This window comes from Triplophysa rosa, linkage group LG6 (assembly GCF_024868665.1).
Source record: "Triplophysa rosa linkage group LG6, Trosa_1v2, whole genome shotgun sequence".
Taxonomy (NCBI): Eukaryota; Metazoa; Chordata; class Actinopteri; order Cypriniformes; family Nemacheilidae; genus Triplophysa; species Triplophysa rosa.
Window position 1 is genome coordinate 11,989,329 of NC_079895.1, and position 21,994 is coordinate 12,011,322.

General features: G+C 39.8%; 1 protein-coding gene across 1 annotated transcript in view; it reads left to right on the forward strand.

Annotated features, from left to right (window-relative positions):
* Nucleotides 1-7,590: 7,590 nt before the first annotated feature.
* The window catches only part of stxbp5l (syntaxin binding protein 5L), a 154,479-nt gene continuing 140,075 nt past the window's right edge, over nucleotides 7,591-21,994 (forward strand). Inside the window, exon 1 of the mRNA XM_057335913.1 lies at nucleotides 7,591-8,505. Within this exon, the coding sequence (XP_057191896.1) occupies nucleotides 8,338-8,505 (168 nt within the window). The 5' untranslated portion in view covers nucleotides 7,591-8,337. The remainder of the gene's footprint in view (nucleotides 8,506-21,994) is intronic.

Here is a 21,994-nt window from a genome sequence, read left to right on the forward strand (position 1 = left end):
AGTTCTACTTCTGTAGTTATTTTGGTGAAAGTAACTCAAAAGTAATACAGGAGTCATGTAACGTATTAAAATTCTGAGACAGTAATATTGTATGGTAAGGGATTACTTTTAAATAACAGTAACAAGTAATCTGTAATGTATTACAGTTTGGAAGTAACTTGCACAACACTGACAAACACACTCCTGGACGACAGTGCTGGTATGATTGTTAGGCAGGTATTTTGAGCCACTGCTATGTTCTGTGTGTGTAAATGTCTGCGGTGAGTCACGCTGGTGACAATCGTATAGTGACACCAATTCTGTTGTGACAGGGAGAGGATATCCACCCCCATCACCCCACTGAGATTGTCACAGTGACATCAGAAACAAGCCGCCCTGACATTGCCATCATTGTTATCTGCTCTAAATTGCTGAATATAGATTCTGGGATGCTGAGGTGCTCAGTGAAATGTTAGGTGATGCATATTCAATGAGTATTGTGAGGAAAAGTTCTTTATTCTTGACAATGGTTTGATTTTTTAGATAATTTTACAGACATTTTCCACAGGATTTCAGTCATTAGCATGTAGAGTACAAACAATGGCTCAAATCTGCATTTGGGCAATTAAGCTACACTTAACAATGTATGAATGCCATTGAATTACATAACAAAATTGAAAAAGTGGCTTTTAGTCTGTCGACGGGGGGAGGGGATGGTTGGCGTGCATACGTGTCTTTTGCATTCGCGTTGCGTTCATTCGATTTTTATAATACGTCCGTCTGAGCGGCCAATGTGTCCGGAACGCCAGATGGCCAGTCCGCCCCTGCTACCTGGTGTCAAAGTTATTTGCAGTGAATGTATGAATCAGTTCCTCTCAGCTTCACACAGATGTCCTATCAAGAAGACACAGGTGCATTTTATCACATTAGCTATGACAACCAGAAAGACTCCAAATACTTTTTCATCTCATTGAATAGTTTACTGTACCTTTAACTTTGTCAGCTGCCTCCTTGCCTTGCAACATCCGAAAGACTGTTCATAATCAGTTTCAGAGTTAGATGTTAGCATGTTGCAAAGCTACATTAAAACAAGGTAAGAGGTGTTTGAAATAGCTGTCACGTAAGGAGAGTACCTGTACCTGCCATTTGAAACCTTCATATGTCGCCTCCATAATATATGGACGTCTCCTATTATGCTATTAGGCTTAATGGCTTAACAATAAGGCTGTTTCCTCTTTTATTGTGCAGAAAGCCACATATCACATAGAGCGAGATGCAATTGTTGTCAAAGGGGATTGTAAACGGCCCCTCTTTCATTCCTAATCGCTGAGTGTGAAAGACCACTGTCAAAAAGGTGAACTTTCAGCATCAACTGTAAATAATTGTGGCATCTCCTAACATTCTCAAGTTGTTTTGCATTGTTAAGAGGGCAGCTGCCAGGCATCACACCTCTATGGGTATTTTGCCACACTCCGTCTCAGTTTTATGCAAATGTTTTCCACAGTCATGCTTTTCTCAAAGCTATTTCCGACACGCTGTGCACATGTTCACCCGTATATGCTGTGCGTTGAGAATTTATACGTCAGGCATCTTCACAGGGTCTTGCAAATGAGAAGATAGGACAGGCTAATAGCATGATATACAAATGGTCACATAAAGCTGAAGGTAGGACTGGAGCTCTTGACAGCCTTAGTTTAGAATTCAATTCATCTGAAGAAGTGCATTAGGCTCGGTGAAGATGAAGGTGGTGAGACTGGAGCGAGGTCCTTTGGCAAGGCTGTTGCCGCCACCATTGTCGCTAATTCAATCTTTCGGTGTTCACACTCATTTCGATGAAAGCGGACGGATTGAATGGCTGCATCCTTTTCTCATTGTGTTTCATGTTTTTTGGCTTTCATGCTGAAAAAAGAAGCCGTGAATAAGAGGCTGGAGACAAAGACAGCTGCAACCAGTATCATGAGATCTTCACATGTTATTTGACTGCTGATTTCTTTCTTTCTTTCTTTCTTTATTTCTTTCTTTTATCCACTGATCTTTGAGTGACTGCTTTTTTCACCAAGAAAGTTTGAGAAGAGACCTAACACCTGAGGCAGAAAAGACCACAAATAAAGCCTGATCCAAAAACAGTGCAGGTGTGTAGGCGGAAAAATCGATAGTACAGATAAAAAAAGTAGATGGTGGAGCTGAAGGTATATGTAAGTTTGGAAGCACAAAAATGTATTTGTGTTCGGAATGATAAATATGTTGACTCAGTTAATAATTCAGTTTCTTTTAAAATATGTGAAATTGTATTTTTTGTTCAAATGAAGAGAGATGAAGAGCAATATAAAACATATTCATATATTCAAACCTCATTACATAAAATGTGGACACATTAGCCACAACACGTTCGAGTAAATAAAAAATTCCATTCAAGTCATATGTTTGCCCTAATTGAAAAACAACGGCTTCATTTTGAGTGACTGGCCTTTGAGAAAGTCTTGATTGTGGTGACAGGGCTGACGGTTATTGTGGGTGCTGAACAGAAAAGGACAGTTACACAATGGATGCTGTCAAGAACCTGACAATTATATTTTAATAATTATATTCCTTACGCTAAACAGCAAGTTAATTTATGACCCAGAAGGCACATGTGGATGTGCTCGTGGGACTCATTTATTTTAATTCCCATGGATGAGAAACGGAGCAGTGTGTCATTTTATTCTGTGGTTACTGCATGAAATATGCAAAACATGAATTATTGAATATTAAATGATTGACGTTTTGAAGGTCTTTGTGAGAGTTTGTTATTAAGTGAAAGGGCCAAATGTACTTCAGGCTATACTTTTACTTTACACTCATAAACTGTGAGATGGAGTTGCCTTAGGCTGTTCTGCCTCAAGCCCTAGTGGGGATGTACAATTAAGAACACTTTTTTAAACTGAGTTGACAAGCCTCTAGTGTTTAATGGGTGTTTAATTTAAGACTTGCTGACAGATCTGAACATTCTGTGTGAAAGCACCCCTGGTTTTGTCCCCATCTGAGCAAGTGTGAATATGACTTCCTTTGGCAGGTGTGTTAGTGTTGTCTCAGGGTTTAAACCTGGTCAAAATGTATGTAAATGCCAAAATAAACAGACTTAAGGTACAGTAGAACATGTGTATGGTCTGAGTTAGAAAACTATAGTATGAAACTGTTGTTTACCAAGATACAAGATCAAGCTCTTTTAGATAGAAAAAGCAGCTAATTTTCCTCAAAGGAAAAAGGCAGGATATAAAACACACCATAGACAACATGGATCACATTTATGAAATATATCCAGCTCAATGTGACAAACCACAATATTTATTTTACTTGTTTTATGTCAGTTTGTTCAAGAAATGTGGCCAAAACTGGTTAACTGTAATACAGGACAAATTAGTAAAACATTGGGTTGATACCTTACAAAAAATGTTGACACTAAAACATGTGCCAACCAGGCAGACCACAATTTTGAACATTTTGTTCTGACCATGATGTTCAGTATATGTCACTTAGAATAAACCTTTAAAAGGACCTTTCAAGATCATCACTAGCACTATTGATCTGGAGTAGCTCTACTGTTAAAGACAGTAAAAAGATCAGTAAAAAAATGTGCAAATATGACATGAATTTCAGTTGATCTAATGACAAGAATTTAGACTTTGTCAAACAGAATAGGGTTTTCAACACAGTCTATGTGTTTTTCTTTACTTTGCTTGTCATTTAATATAACTGTTTTATCCTGAGCAGCATACAGTACAATAATTGTATGGACAGCTTCTCCCTAGAGACACCTGGCGTGAAGTGCCTTCTTCAAGGACACGGTCATGACAGCACACAAGTGGGTTCTTGGTTACCCGTGTGTCACATCTACCTGGGATCAAATCTAAAGTACAACATGTATACTAACAGACATCCACCGTAAACATGAACCTTTTTGTTCATTTATGAGCATGATACCTTATTTTTGCAGATTTTTTAAAAAGGACTATTCACATTCTAAATTATCCACCACCTGCATTGACAATGGTCCTCCACATCATTTTGCATAATTTTTATAGTCAATCAGAACACCCTAACTGCATTGTACTTTGGGACACCTGACGTGCTCATGATCTCTAATCCGTGTCTGCAGGTTCGAGCGGGATAATTAGCGCAGTGGACCCGTCGTGCAGCACACACCCCGTGCTGTTGTCTTGGCAGCTGGGCTATCTTCGATGTTGTTTAGCCTGTGGGAGCGATGAAGAGGATTATTTGGCTTTTTTTTCTCACTCCCAAATCCTTTCAACAAAGGGATTTCTTTTGTAATACATCCACAAAGCAGCAGAGGGAGAAGGCCCCAACTGAGTTCCTTTAGCGAGCAAGCCTTAGTCGTGATAGGTCACATCATAATACAACTAAGATAAGCAAGTCTAAATGTTTGTGTGGGGAGGGATGTTTGGTCAATGACACATTGCATTGGGAGAAAAGCTGTGAGTGATGTAATGCTTAATCCCAACATCCCGGATTCTCATTGCTTTATTCGTAGATGTGAAGAATTCACACAAGCATGTACAGTATCTCACAGAAGTGAGTACACCCCTCACATTTTTGTAAATATTTTATTATATCCTTTCATGTGACAACACTGAAAAAATGACACTTTGCTACAAAATAAAGTAATGAGTGTACAGCTTGTATAAGAGTGTAAATTTGCTGTTCCCTCAAAATAACTCAACACACAGCCATTAATGTCTAAACAGCTGGCAACAAAAGTGAGTACACCCCTAACTGAAAATGTCCAAATTGGGCCCAATTAGCCATTTTCCCTCCCCGGTGTCATGTGATTCTTTAGTGTTACAAGGTCTCAGGTGTGAATGTGGAGCAGGTGTGTTAAATTAGGTGTTATCGCTCTCACTCTCTCATACTGGTCACTTTAAGTTCAACATGGCACCTCATGGCAAAGAACTCTCTGAGGATCTGAAAAAAAGAATTGTTGCTCTACATAAAGATGGCCTAGGCTATAAGAAGATTGCCAAGACCCTGAAACTGAGCTGCAGCATGGTGGTCAAGACCATACAGCGGTTTAATAGGACAGGTTCCACTCAGAACAGGCCTCGCCATGGTTGTCCAAAGAAGTTGAGTGTACGTGCTCAGCGTCAGATCCAGAGGTTGTCTTTGGGAAATAGACGTATGAGTGCTGCCAGCCAGCATTGCTGCAGAGGCTGATGGGGTGGGGGGTCAGCCTGCCAGTGCTCAGACCATACAGCGCACACTGCATCAAATTGGTCTGCATGGCTGTCATTCCAGAAGGAAGACTCTTCTAAAGATGATGCACAAGAAAGCCCGCAAACTGTTTGCTGAAGACAAGCAGACTAAGGACATGGATTACTGGAACCATGTCCTGTGATCTGATGAGACCAAGATAAACTTATTTGGTTCAGATGGTGTCAAGCGTGTGTGGCGGCAACCAGGTGAGGAGTACAAAGACAAGTGTGTCTTGCTTTCAGTCAAGCATGGTGGTGGGAGTGTCATGGTCTGGGGCTGCATGAGTGCTGCCGGCACTGGAGAGCTACAGTTCATTGAGGGAAACATGAATGCCAACATGTACTGTGACATACTGAAGCAGAGCATGAACCCCTCCCTTCGGAGACTGGGCCGCAGGGCAGTATTCCAACATGATAATGACCCCAAAAGAAGCTGAGGGTAAAGGTGATGGACTGGCCAAGCATGTCTCCAGACCTAAAGCCTATTGAGCATCTGTGGGGCATCCTCAAACAGAAGGTGGATGAGCGCAAGGTCTCTAACATCCACCAGCTCCGTGATGTCATCATGGAGGAGTGGAAGAGGACTTCAGTGGCAACCTGTGAAGCTCTGGTGAACTCCATGCCCAAGAGGGTTAAGGCAGTGCTGGAAAATAATGGTGGCCACACAAAATATTGACACTTTGGGCCCAAATTGTACATTTTCACTTAGGGGTGTACTTACTTTTGTTGCCAGCAGTTTAAACATTAATGGCTGTGTGTGGAGATATTTTGAGAGGACAGCAAATTTACACTGTTATACAAGCTGTACACTCACTACTTTATATTGTAGAAAAGTGTCATTTCTTCAGTGTTGTCACATGAAAACATATAATAAAATATTTACAAAATGTGAGGGGTGTACTCACTTCTGTGAGATACTGTAAGCTAGAACAGTTTAATATTTACGTCTCACATTTAAAGTGTTCATAATTGGATAAAGGAGTGCAATTTAAATAATGTAGTCAATAATCTATATGCTAAACATGGCATGGCCACTGTTGGTATTGATTATTTCTTTAATAAGTTGCAGAAAATCTTTTATGAGGTGTGCTGCCATGAAGATGAGAGAATGTATCTTGGCTTTCATGATGAAAAGTATATTTAATGAAAAGAAAAAGCAATTATGTGTGGCAGCCTACTGAGCATATAGCTGTTAGGGGGGGGTGCTTGATCCTATAAGTCCACAACATTCAAAGCAATGGACGATTGAAAATGTCAAGATAAAAATACTAGAAAGCATATGGGTTGTACCCTATAATCATGATAATTGCGAACTATTTGCCTCGTTGTAAGTCTCGTTGTTCCCTGTTGAGATAAAGTGAGATGAGTGAACGAGACTGCAGTGCTTTACATTTAAATAACAATTAATATAAATTAAAATAAACAACAAAGTGTTTTTATTAGGCAATATATAATCTATATTTCTTGTTATCCACGTAAAAAAAGGAATAAAAATAAAGCACAATTTAATTACAAAAAAGGATATTGCTAAATCTTCTCACGTATTAACTTGGTCAATTAAAAAAAACATAAGATTTACAAATACATTTTGCAGTTCAAGCAGCATCAGAATCGAAATCTCTAGAGATGATATCAACATCACGAGCAGCTTTCAGGAAAAAAGGCTCAATGGTATAAAGCGTGCCGAGGGGAAAGATGATGTAAGCGTTTATGTAATCTGCATCTGCGAAATGCACAACATAGCGCCCCCTGGAGGCCACTGTTGTCTAACAAAAAATGAAATTACACATTGGATAGATTGAGCGTACCCTTAACCAGAGAACGATAATTCAACCATTTCTCTATTTCTGACAATGTGTCACCGTTAGATTATATAAAAGTGCATTGCAGTTTTTATTTGGTATTTAAACCGATAGACAATCAGTTTCATTAAAAAAGACAAGCAGCACACATGCAACAATCATATAAAAACTATTAAGTCTTTATCAAACGTATATAAAAGGCTCTGTATCTTCCTCCACGCCTCAAACATCGTTTGAAACGTACATTTAAAAATCGATCTCTGCAACAGGTCTGCAGGACGGCTAACTTGGTGCCAAGCTGGCTGGAAACCAGCCAATGTTAATGTTAATGTTAATGTTAATATGTTCATAAATGAGGACGGGATTATTTTGTTGTTAGATTTATAGATTCAAAAATATAATAAGCATGAAGTGAAAGAGGAATCTTGCAACTATTTAAATCACTATTTCATTGTTTGTGATTTCTGAAGCACATGGTCCAATCATTGCCGCGGGAGGACGGGCATAACAGCAGGACCGTAGCATTACGTCCAATGTGCACAGAGAGAGGCGGGGCTTTCGTTCGATGTTTCAGCACCATGGACAGCGGCTCGCACTCGACTGCGGGAGAGATTCTGGGTGCGGGTCGAGGTTACTCGCCTCCTATTCTCCCAAAAACTCAAACGAAAGCCAGAAGAAGAGGTATTTTATAAAAACCGTTCTGTGGTCGTGTAATATCTTGTCTTTCTTGGGCGGTTTTTGATCAAATTTCGACGTTGGCTGGTGGTTGTACGTTGGTTGGTTCTCTGCAACGTGTTTCCTCTGCGTCTGGGATCCCAACAATAAACGTTCAACGTGACTTTTGGTGTGCACGGATACTGCATCTCGCGGAAAAACAGGCGACCGTCCGCGTAAACGCCTTTTGTTTTTCACAAACTGAATTGCACTTTATTATGTTTCTGACATGGCTCCCGAGAATTTTGATTAGCTGGGTGCGATACCGTCCTGCGTAAGTAATATGAAGTTTCTTCATTCTTTATCAGCCTGGTTCAGGCATTAATGCGCACTAAAACTAATCGCCCGTTTGCATAAATTCATCTTTTACTTTTTGTGATCTTCAACCCTTTTTTGGAAGATGAGGTTCTTCTATGGTCTTTTGTAATGCACATAAATTCCTGAAAGAGAAAAGAAACGAAGAGAAAGCGGAGTTTTGCCGTCTGAATTCGTGCTGTGCAGCCGCATCATCTCCTATGCCGTTTTAAACGTCTCCGCGGCACGTTTTAAGATCGTCCGAGAGAAACTTCGACAAAAGTGCAAACACAAGGATAAAGATGAAGAAGTTCAGGAAGGTTTTGGATGGGCTGACGACTTCTACGCCTGTCAATCCAGGTGGATCTCCAGTGTGCGGCAGTGCGGCCGGGACCCCCAGTGCGGCACATACACCACGGGAGCTGGAGATCCAGGAAACGCTGATGTCAGAGCACTTCCAGATCTGTAAGGTGGGTGTCTTTCTCTACATTAAAGGGCTCATCTGTCATTGCAGTTGTGCTGCTAGTTCTGGCCAAGTGGCCTGCTGATCAGTGCAACTGTAGGGACAAATCTGAATAGGTAGACCCACTGCAGCGCAACAAAACCAGAACAGACAACATAGGCTACACTGCAGACACTAAACCAGATACCACACTAATTTTCTCCAGAATCTATCTATCTATCTATCTATCTATCTATCTATCTATCTATCTATCTATCTATCTATCTATCTATCTATCTATCTATCTATCTATCTATCTATCGGCGAGGGGAGGGAAATATGCAAAGGTTGAGGTTTTCTCAGGACCTTTCGTCTCCGCATTGGAGAAGTCAAGTGATGGGGAATCGATGACATTACCGAGGTTCCTTAGCTTACATAAAAAAAGTGAGAGAGCCTCCCGTATAGTCTCCGGGCTTTTGTGATTTTCCTGAAGCTATTTTTAGACTTTTTAGGGCCGATTGCAGCTGGACTTGATGGCGGAAACTGATTGCAGACTTTCTGTCGCAGCTCGATTCAAAGGAATTGAAGGTAGCTTGACATCTGGATACAATTGTTCACCCCAGAGCGTTAGAAGTCGGCTGTGTTTTATTCACTGACATGTCAAATTAAACAGAAATAAAGCGTCAAGGGAGAAAGAACAAAAGCACTGGTGTTAGAATCGAAGTGTAGCCTATAGAAAGTGCCGAAATGTTTCAAGTAAAGAGAGTTTTGTTAAACGTTACGAGGCTTCATTCTTTTGAAATAATCACAGCAGCATATTCATTCACTCCCGCGCTTTGTTCCCACTGTGTAGTAAAGATACCGCGGTGTATCAGCTCTCCTCGGGGAGTATATTGTGAGAGGCTTCCGGTGGTGCGAGACCCATCAGCCTCAAGCCGCGGTGACGTTAACGTTTTTTCATTTTGCAGTCGTTTTCGTCTAAAACTTCTTGGAAACGACGTAAGCGCTTAACATACACGATTTACATACGTAGAATATCTTAACAGGTTGGGCATGCAATAACCAACTAAGAAATTAAATTAAACAACACACCGCGAGACCTAGAACGCTTCTTAAAGCACATTTTGGGCAAGGCCTAAATCTACCCGTAAACCACTGGAACAGTTTACATGGTTAGTGGCTGCGGGAGTGATTTACTACCGTGTTAGTGTAGCTGCTGAGAGGTAGGTCAATATAAACCGTTTATCATTTTCTTTTAAATATACATAAACTAATCTCCATATTTTTCTCTTCTCGTTAGTTCTTCTTGTGTATAGAAATAACAGCAACACTGAAAAAAAATCTGTTGTATTAACATGCAAAAATTATGTACATCGGTTGCACATAATAAAGTAACATTTAATTGTCAAATTTATGGTTGTTAAACAAACATGATTTTTAAATGTTAACATTTCATATTTTCATTTAAGATTCTCAACATAAGTGTTTTAAGTTAAAGTGACATAATACTTTTTTTTTATCTCTAACAAGATATTAAGTTTACAGAGCTTAACAGAAATTCAAGTTTAGAAGTTTGTCACGGGCCACTACCTAAGCAAAGGCTACGCTTTTCTGAGCAATGGTAACCACAAAACTGAAAAATATAACAAACTCCTCTGAATCTCAAAGATAAATGAACATTAAACACTAACAAGTGTTACTCTTTACTGAAAACACATAAAACAACAATTAATTAAGAAAATAACTCTCAAAATGCAGTCTTAAGCAAAGCATGCTGGGAAATATAAATCCTCTGCCTAGTTGTAACAATTATACACTGAACAAAATTATAAACGCAACACTTTTGTTTTTGCCCCCATTTTTCATAAGCTGATCTCAAAGATCTAAGACTTTTTCTATGTACACAAAAGGCATATTTCTCTCAAATATTGTTCTCAAATCTGTCTAAATCTGTGTAAGTGAGCACTTCTCCTTTGCCGAGATAATCCATCCACCTCACAGGCGTGGCATATCAAGATGCTGATTAGACAGCATGATTATTGCACTGATGTGCCTTAGGCTGGCCACAATAAAAGGCCACTTTAAAATGTGCAGTTTTATTACACAGCACAATGCCACAGATGTCGCAAGTTTTGAGGGAGTGTGCAATTGGCATGCTGGCATTCACTGTTCAGATTTTCACTGTACAGGGCAGATGGCGGACAGCGTGTATGGCATCATGTGGGTGAGCCATAACCCTAACCCAGCCATTGAAGAGGAGTGGACCAACATTCCACAGGCCACAATCAACAACCTGATCAACTCTATGTGAAGGAGATGTGTTGCACTAACTTAAGCAAATGGTGGTCAAACCAGATACTGACTGGTTTTTGGACTCCCCTAATACAGTAAAACTGCACATTTTAGAGTGGCCTTTTATTGTGTCCAGCCTAAGGCACACCTGTGCAATAATCATGCTGTCTAATCAGCATCTTGATATGCCGCACCTGTGAGGTGGATGGATTATCTCGGCAAAGGAGAAGTGCTCACTAACACAGATTTAGACAGATTTGTGAACAATATTTGAGAGAAATAGGTCTTTTGTGTACATAGAAAAAGTCTTAGATCTTTGAGTTCAGCTCATGAAAAATGGGGGCAAAAACAAACATGTTGCATTTATTAGGGTTGGGCGATGTCTACCAAATTGGCATCGTGATGGACAATGACATCGGGGGGCGGGGCATATCAGTTTGCTAGATGGCCATCTGCCAAAACATTAAAAACAATTATATCAGTGCTCTGGACTGCAACCAACTGCAACCAGTTTTCAAGACAGCATGATTTTTTTTCACAAGTACTCGCCCATGTACGACCTGCAAATTTGGAATTTCTTCCGGTTGTTATTTTATGTGGAAAGACGAGTAGATCGTAAGCCCACCAGTGTAGGCTGTGTGTGTGTGATTAGTCAACTGCGCGGGTCATGAGGCACTGATGTTTCCTGCTGCCATTGCGGACGCGCACTGTTCAGGTCGTCATAGACAAGTTTACACACACACAACGTGAGCGCATTAATACGATTCACTGTTTGAGTTCACTTTCTAAGTCCGTCTCCGTCTCCGTCTCATGCACACACACGTTGTGCAGCTTCCAAATCATACTCAACTGAGGATAAGCATGAATGGACGAGCTCGACACATGTGCAGAATGTCATACTGTGGACTCGGCTGTCAACATTTGTCTTGGGAATGTGCTGTACGCGTACGCGGACGGGATGTCCGGATGACCGCAGACCCTCCTGATGACGAAAATTGCATCATGCAGGGGAATCACGAAGCCGGCCCAACATCGTGATGGCTGTCAGCCATCGGCGATGGACGATGTCATCGTCTATCGGCCAAACCCTAGCGTTTATAATTTTGTTCAGTGTACTGTATGTTAAAGCAACAGCAGAGAACTTTGGCGTATGGTTCCCCCATGTGGTTGATAAGCACAATTATCTGTTATCAATGTCGTAAATACTGTCGCTGTATAAGCTTCCACGTGGGCAGCGCAATACACGTGAATTTGTTGACTAAGCAGAAACCGCTGTTACATCAAGTCACTGCATAAACTGTGCATGTACTAAAGCACTCTTTTGGCTCCCGCGGGGTATACTACTGGACTACTGTATACTAATAGCTCAAACTAGATTCTGAGGTAGCAGCTGGATGTTAGCTGTTAGCGCATAGCGTGCTAGCAACATAGCAGCTACATAACACATTTGCAATCACCCAAAACACAACGCTATGTGTTTAGTAACCAATGCAAATCATTTTCTGTAGTTATATTTTTGGAAACACACTCGCAACCAGGCGTTCTGCTTTGTGTAATAGGTGCAATCACTAATTTACACTCAACTCGCTATGGGAATAGTGCCTAGCATGGTAACTATAGATACCGATAACATTAGTCTACGTGCATGAACTAAGGAATCAGCAACTATTGACCATAAAACATTTATTGTGGTTTGGTAGTCATCGTTTACAAGCATAACACTCAATTTGTGACGAGGCACGATCATGCTACGTAAGCTATTGAGACCCGGCAACATTACATAATCTCTAGTCTACTTTACGGTTATAAATTGTGAACCAATAATGTTAGTGCGCAAATAAAAACCTGAGCACAGCCTAATTACTAATAAGCTCAAAAGTACAGGACAGTAAGAAAAAATGAACATATAAGACTTTCAAATCCAGTAGCAGGAAGGGTAACATTAGGTCTCCATCCATTTTGCAACACGTTGCCTCTTCCAGCTAGCGCCACAGAGTGTAAGTCCGTCAGATATTGATTCCTGTTCGGGCTCGTGTCAGATCACTCTCTCTCTTTTCCTCTTTGTATTTTTTTGCTGGCTCTGCCATGGTGATGGTTTGGAGACTTGCGTTGAACTAGATAATTTTGTCTTATTGTTAGATGTTGGCTAACTTCACCCGGGCTACGAGTAAAACGTGACGTATGCCATAAAGCAGGTGATGGGTGGGGCTTGTGAACCTACCCACACACACCAAAGTTACAAGTGTGATTTCAGCCTATAGAGGGCTGCTTATGTAGCAGCGGTAGTAAAATTCGTCCAGTTACTGTAAGAGTTGTCCTACCACTAAAATAATTTTAGAGAGATTATTTTAAGGTTGAAAAACTCTCTGTTGTTGCTTTAACACAACACAAATCATTTATGTACAGTAGTGCCAACATGAAGGGATTAAGTTACATAACTGAACATGAAAAAATTGTGTTGATTTAACTTATTTAAATCAATCATATTGGACAAGCAGCAAAAATCTTTTTTTTAAGTGTACTAAGCTTTGTATTGATTTGTGTGCCTTTAGATTTGCTTTGCAGAAGTTGAGGTTGTTTGTAGCCCGATGTTTTTAAAGAGGTCATATAAATTAGATGTTAATCAAGGTAATTTAGCTTTTCATTACTATATGTGCACCCTCTCACTGAGCCTTAGAAATAAACAGGCCGAATGTTTATGTAAACACCCCCTTTTGATTTGATACTGTAACCTCATTGATAACTTTTTTGATGTTTATTATGTGAACTGGGCAACAGCACTTATCTGTGCCCTGCAGGTTTACTGTCAAGTTCAGTATAGTTGCTGAAGCCCCATTCTTCAATAAAAGCATCTTTGCAAGTCCTGCTTTAACAGCCTCTTTTGTTCACCATATAAGAGTACACTTCACCTTGAATAGATAGGCAACATTTGGTGCATAGGCATCTTTAGAGAGTAAATAGCAAGTATTGTTGGCACAGGTATGATTGAGTCTGGGAAGGGAAAAGTGTCCTTTTGGATGTTGACTGAAACAGTGCTCTGGAGTCTCAGATATGAAGTAATCTGCTGAACACGCTCTCGTGTGCTTACGAATAGACTGTGACATCCAATTCTGGTTTGATCACTGAACTGAATCATGGGATTTGACAACAGCTTCCGTCATGGGCTGTCATGTATCATGTTTGGTTAAATGTAGATCTTTCTCAATCCCTCTCTGTTCAGTTCTTTCATTCCAAGATTGTTACATGCACACAAAAATAACAATACCAAGGATATATTGGAAAAATGAAATGCAAAAATATTATTTTATAACAGGTTAACAGAAACAGGTGAGCTTGCTTTCCAAGCCTTGGTTTTTGCTCAGTATTTGCTAATTACTCAAATAAGTTATGAATATCCGCATGTATAAAATGTACAGAAGATGTTATTTGTTTTTCTGAAGAAAAGATATTGTGGTATTATGGTGGCTTCCTCTGTGCTGCTCTGAGACCGCAGTGGCGGCACAGCCTGTGCTCAGAGCAGCATGCTCTGCCTGTACATATCCTCATCTCTCAACAAAAAAGCTGTGCTTACTCAACCAAACACAAACAAATGTGAATTATTCGGTATCTATTGTTGATAGATGTACAATTGTTTTTTTTCAATCAACACTATGTTTAATCATAGTGGTAGTAGGGCCAAATAGAAACGATAGGACTTTTAGATAGTATTTTTCTCGCTTTCTGCTTAACTTTCCATGGTTTTACATCTGCTCAACTGATTTATATGGTGTCACTTGTTTAAACCTTATTGTTATTTCATACCCTCATTCAAACTCTGTTGTCTTTCCAGTGACTGAGCAGAGCCAAGGTAGTTAATGGTGCAAGCAGCTATGTGTTTGTAATCACCTATAAATGAATAGCCGTCCTCAGCCAATCTATATCCTCTAAACCTTTTCCGAACTCCACTTCTCTCATCCCCTTTGTTTTTTCATGCTGTAATTGAGTGACTCACACAAATGTGTCAGTTAAAGGACTGATTTTCTTGCGAGACTTGTGGGTTTTTGTTTTATATTTACCTACCCCCACAATCAATTCAGTTTAACCAGGCACTATGTGCTAAAATACCACTGCGATATAAATAATTAAATAATTAATTAAGTGCATACATACTACCTTTCTTTGTCATTTTAGCATATTTTAGTTTGTTTCTTATTAAAAGCCATTAAAGCTACAAAGCTGTTGCATCCAGCACTTAAAAAAACCAACTCAAGCAAGATTCATTCTGCATAGATTTTTGGCTATTTGCACTGATTTTCATAAATTCTTCAGTATAGCTGTCAGGTGTAACAAGCTCTCCTCGGCGATCAGCAAAACCCCCTCCAGCAACTCCTCCTTACAGATCCACCCGTTTTCCACTTTCACCGGACTATTGACTTTCACAGACTACGTTTCCCATCATCCTTTGCACCCACCATGATTGCACCTGATGCCCATCCCATGGACACTATATGCACGCTGTCTTGTGGTCATAGTGTTGTCCGATCTAGTTGTACTTTGGTTATTGTCTAGTGCAGTCCCCTTATGCTCTCGTAGTTTCCTAGTTGTATGTTTTGTTACCTTGTGGATATTACCCTTGTCATCTTGTGGATTACCTTTTTGTGGATGTTACCTTTTGTGAATTTTACCCTTTTATTGGATTTACCCTTTTTTGCCTGGAAACATTATTAAACACTTCTTCACTCAGTATCCTGTTGTGGCATCGTCCATCTGTCCCGGTGTAGTGTTACATCAGGCTTGTGCCGGTAGTACATTTTTTATGTTGCGGTAATTGATGAAGCTTTAATTACGGTTAACGGTATCATCACGGTGATGAAATGCATTACAAAAACAAGTTGAAAAGATAAGCAAACGTCAGTGTTATAGTGTCAATAACAAGTTTAATAACTTATAAATATCAACCAATAATAAGAATAAATGGAAAGTAAAGCTTACTGATAATTTGTCAGGTGTTTAATTAAATATGATACGACGTTTTTTTTCACACAAATTTTTTGTAAAGGAACACATGTAAAAGTGATGATTAAGCTACAGATGGCCACTTTACTTGTACTCACTTTTGCTGTAAAGTGAATTCAATATATATAGTCAAGTAATATTACATTCATGGATTGATGTTTAAATTGTCATTATTACTGACACATCACTTTATAATAAATAATTACCTGTCAATGTCAGTACAACATAATGCCATACTAATTCATGTTTTTTACTAGATAGCAAGCAGTAGGATAGCTAGCTTTATAGACATTTAAAAGCAGCACTCTGTGGCAAGATGCGATTGTGTTGCGTTCCATCTCCAGCTTGAAATGTTGTAGGTACAAAGGTAAAGATAAGGCACACTCTTCTTCAGGGTGATTTGAAGTGCCCGCAATAATACTACCGTGCACTTTCACTATCGTGGTGTACCGTATTACTGAACACTAGCTGACAGTGACTTCTATTCATTCTTATTGAACCCCCCTCCCAGGATACTTACGTTGACAGTCCTAACTAACTAAAACATAATTCTTTTTAATTTTTACGGCGACATCAGTTATGATTTCTCATAACCTTGAACTTCACGCTTCAAAACAGTGACAAGTATATTGACGGCGAAATTCAATGTAATATCTGACTGGAATTGTGAGGTTCACTCCAGAACACTCTGCATGAGCTGTCCAATTAAGACATTGTTGTCTCACCTCCGTGTCAGCCGTACTGCCAGCATTCATCAATATTTGTTTTAAGTCAATGATGATATAAGTCATGACAGTTGTGTTCATTTGGGATTGGCATCCTTCCATTGCCTCACTTTCTGATGACTTTAGCATTGAACCATCAGCCTCCCTGGAATTGCAAGTGATAGCCGATATGTCCGTAGCTGGAAATCCAGTTAGGCATGTGCACATGCACGCTCAAGTACACAATGGCTTGTACGTGCAGTAATTGCATTCTAATTCTCACTCGTAGCACAAATTCTTGCCGGCAGCATAAACACCAGCAGGGTTCAAACGTGATGCGCCCACACATACTCTTGTCTGGTCAAGTGACGTCTTCATGAAAATGCACACGAACCACCATTGACAAAGCAGAGACAGGCAGATGGACAAATGCTTACAAATCATTACATTAACCTTCTTATTGTTTCATATTTTTTCTGTCTCTCTCTCTCTTGCTTTAGTAAGAAGTACTTGTGACTGAATTCAGATGTAAAGGTTGTAGGTTTTGTTGTATTCTATCTAGAGCTGTCTGTTGAGTAATTTTTTAACCAACACATTCAGTTTTTTTTGAAGGACAGACAAACCTAAATAACGTGCAACTGCATCTTTACAGGTTGCTATGGCATAGCTAGGTGGTTATGAGATGTTTCTGTTATATTCTGGTCCATATAGAGTAGCTTGTGTCCCATAATTTGTGTTTGAGGAATCTTTTTCAGTTTTATTGTCTGCCAAGTGAAATGTAAGAAAAGTAATAGCACATCTCTTCTCAATAAGTGCATGATTTGAGGTGTTATTTATTGTAGCATGGCGCATACCAAATTACATTTTCCCATAAGACGTTTCTCACACGTCCCACCTGGGGTTGACCAAACAAATACAAACAAATTATTTGTGAAGAATGTCTTTCTCAGCTTACCGAGAAAAGTGTGCTCTGCCTCAAGCTTTTGCGTTTGTGTTTACATGTGTATACACTATTAGCTATATTTAATCAGCTGTAAATGTTCAGTATGTAGAACTACACTAAAAATACATGTAACAAAAAATATTGTTTCTTTAATTTTCTGCTTAATCTTGGGTATATTTGAATATGGAACATGTTTTTGAAAATGTCCTCACAAATATTGTGAATCAAAAAAGTTAACAAATCTGCCTAAATCATGTTTTACTTTAAAGCTAATAAAAAAATAATTAATTGTGTAAAAACAATTAATTAAGCTCACCAAATATGGTTCTCCACCAGATCTTTCAAGATCATATCCATGAAATGAGTTATTTAAAACATCAATTTCAGTCAAGGAATTAGTTTAGCTCAAAGGAAAATACGTATAATAATCGTGATCGGTTTACAGTCTCTGATTAGTAATATAAAGCATAACAATACTTGTATGCATTCGTCCAGCAAATGCCTCAATGATATAATATACTTTACGTTATCTCAAGGCCATAAGTAACATGACTTTACCAAACAGGATTTAGAGCAAAGGTAGCGTAAAAAAGTTTGTGAGCGTGAATACAGAAATCCCATCACAAATGAATATATATGGTTGTTTATTAAACTCTACTCTACATGGTAAACAAAACAATGACGATCGCATAAAACAAACAAATAAATACATGAAACACAAATGTGCTAGGAAGCGCAGAGAGAGAGAGAGAGAGAGAGAGAGAGAGAGAGAGAGAAAGAGAGAATGGCAGTGATTTCTGAACACCAATAAAAATCATCTTTAACAAAGAGGCACAGACTTAACGCAGCTATTCTATAAATAGAAACGGATACTTGCAAGCTCTGTGCTGGACCAATATCCGTATGCGCGTGTAGAGATGGAATTGTTCAAAAGGTTTAAGAAGGCAAGTCCTGCCGAAAGTTGCGGGCCTCGTGATCGGCCGCATGGCTTAACCACGTGGCAGCAGAAGTCCATTGTTCCTTCTTCTCCCCAGTGGGGGGGAGAGGGCAGTCTCCGAAGAAACGCCACAAAACAAGTTTTAGCGCAGAAGAGAAGAGAGGAAGAGACAAGAAGAGAAGGTTTTCAGAGCAGGCTCGATATTTAACCTCATGAGAGGGCATGCCCACCTGAGTTTGAATCGACCAATCACAGTTGAGCAGGGAAGAGGTTCTTTGTCCACTCAACAGCTAATTTGCATCTTTATGAGATATCATTCCAATTATAACATAATGAAAAGAAAGTGTTCTATGGTCACACAATGTATATAAACAAGGAGGAATTGTAAAGACAAACATTTATATATCAAATATGCTATGGTTTGAAGTGCATCAAGACATGATTCATTAGGCGGTAAGAATACGAACAAAGCCTGAATTAACTTGCCTATTTAACAATTACAAATTATTTAAAAATGGCAAGAGCGACAACATATAACCTAGATATTTAGATATATTTATAGAAAAGGACAATTGAATCACACATTCCTATTTGTCAGAGAAGTTTCTCTGGTTAGCCAAGTTTCAGATTAGACCGAGAGACTTCTCCCCTCTGCTTTGAAGCTTAGGAGTCGTGAAATATCCAACAGAGAAACAAAAGGTTATCAACACTCTGTGAGAGGTTTTGACTCTGGTCTTTTGATGATCGTATCAAGAAACCAGGAGAAAGGGGGTTAATGGCTCTTCTTTCAATGACTCCGACCATTTGGCTTATGCTAAATTCTCTACACTGTTACACGAAAATTCATAAGTTTTTTTCTGCAGAGCATCATATCAGATTAAGGAGAGCAACATGCAATGAGTCCGCGTTAATTTTATGGCAACTTGTTTGACTTGCACCATCTGTACATGGTGCGCGTTTCATTGTTTTTTTAAAACATACGATAGATTTGTCAGAGTTTACAATGCGGAAGTGGTGTGGTGTTATTTGCCTGTCAAATTAGCTCTTTACAGCTTTACAGCAGAAATATATGCACTTTATTTGCACACAACTCCTTTCATGCGTACTCTGAACTTATAGGAAGAGAGACAGAGAATGCGCTGATTCTAAACTTACAGTCTTGAAAGAAAGACATACAGTAGGTACTTATTTGATTTTAGCCCTATCTGTTTTTATGATGCAGATGTAACGTTTCTTCTATCGCTTCTGCTGCCTGAATGGATGTTTTTGTCCGCATGCAGGTTAAAATTGCAATGCGCTGGAGCTTCAATGAGACCGCGTGGCCGCGCACGTGTGCAGCTTAAAGAGAACATTGGTTGTAATATTTCTGTACCCATTCTTTACATTTTTAACAAAAAGTTGTCTGTGAGTAAACAGTAATTAGCGGAACCCCGGTTGAAGACACATAAAGGTTTTTAAGGGGTAAAGCTTGCCTCAAGCTACATTAAGACTGACCGATTAAGAAATCAGGTTGCAGCATACACATAAGGAGAATATTGACAGATTCTCTTATTTAAAATCTTAAACATGCTCATACTAAAACATTTAAAACTCTTGGCGCATCACAAACTACAGGAGAATATTAAGATTATCGTACCAGTGGATGCATCACGTCATCTGCTCACCAAGAACTAGATGTAAACATGTAATGTAATGTATATGTTGTGACATGAGGGCATCTAGTGGTAGTCAAGCGTTCATTTAGACGTAATAATAATTTGCTTTGTAATTGTGTACACTTCACTTATGTGATATAATTTAAGGTAGATGAAATGCACATGATCAGAACACAGTTCGTTCACTTTAAAATACTGGGCTATACTATATTACTATATAATGCTATTTCATACTATTTATAATGGTACAGGGCAAGGTTGTTTTACTGCTGTAACTGTTTTACCGAATTTATTAAAAAATCATATTTTGTCTTTGAAAATGTCTAAAATGATAACAAAAAAGCAATTTCCCCAGTAAAAACTGATGTTATGTAAATTAAATTATTACCTTGGGTGTGATGATGATTTAAATACAACTCAGAAACAATCTCAACATGTCTGCATTCTATTTTAGACTGATACTGATACTTCAACATATGGTTGTCTTGTATAGGCTATATAACAAATCACTGAACATGGTGTCATCTAGTGGATTCTCCTGAATAAAGTGTGAAAGTGTGTGAAAGTGTGAAAAAAGAGAAAGTGAAAAAAAGTGTGAAAGTGATCTTTTAGTCAGATATGGTGACCCATACCCGAAATGTGACCTCTGCTTTTAACCCATCCAGAGAGTAGTGGTATCATTTTTGGTATCATGAACACCCCCCCCTACTTCCCTACCCCCATTCAGCTCTCTTAAAGAAACATCCCCAAACAACAGTTACCCAATACATTACACTCCTTTTCCCCAGTCCAGAAAGTCTGCAAATCTTTTTGGAGGATGGTGATCTCTTACAGGGTACCTCCGCAGGCCAGGAGTCCCAGATATGTCTTCCGACCCATTTCCATTCTCAGCAGGTTCAAGGCTTCCCTCATTTGGTGCTGGTGGCTGTGGCTCAGGCATTCCAGATGCTACAGTCTCAGGTAAACGATCAGTGCAGCCATTGGGCTCTGGCCTTGATGAGTTGGCAACAGTTGACACTCTTTCCCGTAGCTGATCAACATGCCTTCTGTGTACCTGTCCATCATAGGCACTGACCTTGTACGACAAAGGAACTGTGATGTCCACAATGATCCCCGGTATCCATTTGGGGTCCTTGGTGTAACTCCTCATGTACACCATGTCATTCAGTTTGAATTTCCTTACAATGTCCTGGCATTTGTCAGCAGGAACTATCCTGCCTGTGGTGCATGTTGCTTTCATAATCAGGGTGTAGCCTGTCAAGGGCAGTGGTTAGTCGCCGATTCATGAGCAACTCAGCAGGGCTTTTACCTGTTGCCGAGTTGGGTGTGACGTGCTGTGACAGCAGGAAGCAAGCAAGTCGAGTTTGCCAATCACCTTTGGTGATGCGGGAGAGAGACTCCTTCGCAGTCTGCACCATGCGCTCAGCTTGTCCGTTTGAACTTGGATGATACGGCGCTGTGGTGACGTGTCGAATGCTATTCCGTTCAGCAAACTCCTGGAACTGTGCAGAGGTGAATGCAGCCACATTATCCGATACTATGACATCAGGCAAGCCGTGTGTTGCAAAAAGAAGTCTCAGTGTGTTAATAACAGCAGACGATGACGTGGAGCTCATCAGAGATACTTAGAGCCATTTGCTATGCGAATCAACTACTACGAGAAATAGTTTACCTTGAAAGGGGCCTGCGAAGTCAATGTGTAACCTCGACCATCTTTTCGTTGTCCATTCCCAAGGGTGCACATTTGCCCTGGGTGGTGCATGACATGACTTCTGACAGGTATCACATGCTCTGACAGTCTCCTCTATATCCTTGTCCATACCTGACCACCACACATAACTCCTTGCGAGTCCCTTCATGTGCACAATGCCAGGATGAGCATCATGTAACATGGCAAGTACTTCTGCCCTCGCCAAGTCCGGAACCACAACACGGCTTCCCCATAGCAAACAGTTTTTGTGGGCAGAGAGCTCATGGCGGCGCAACAGAAA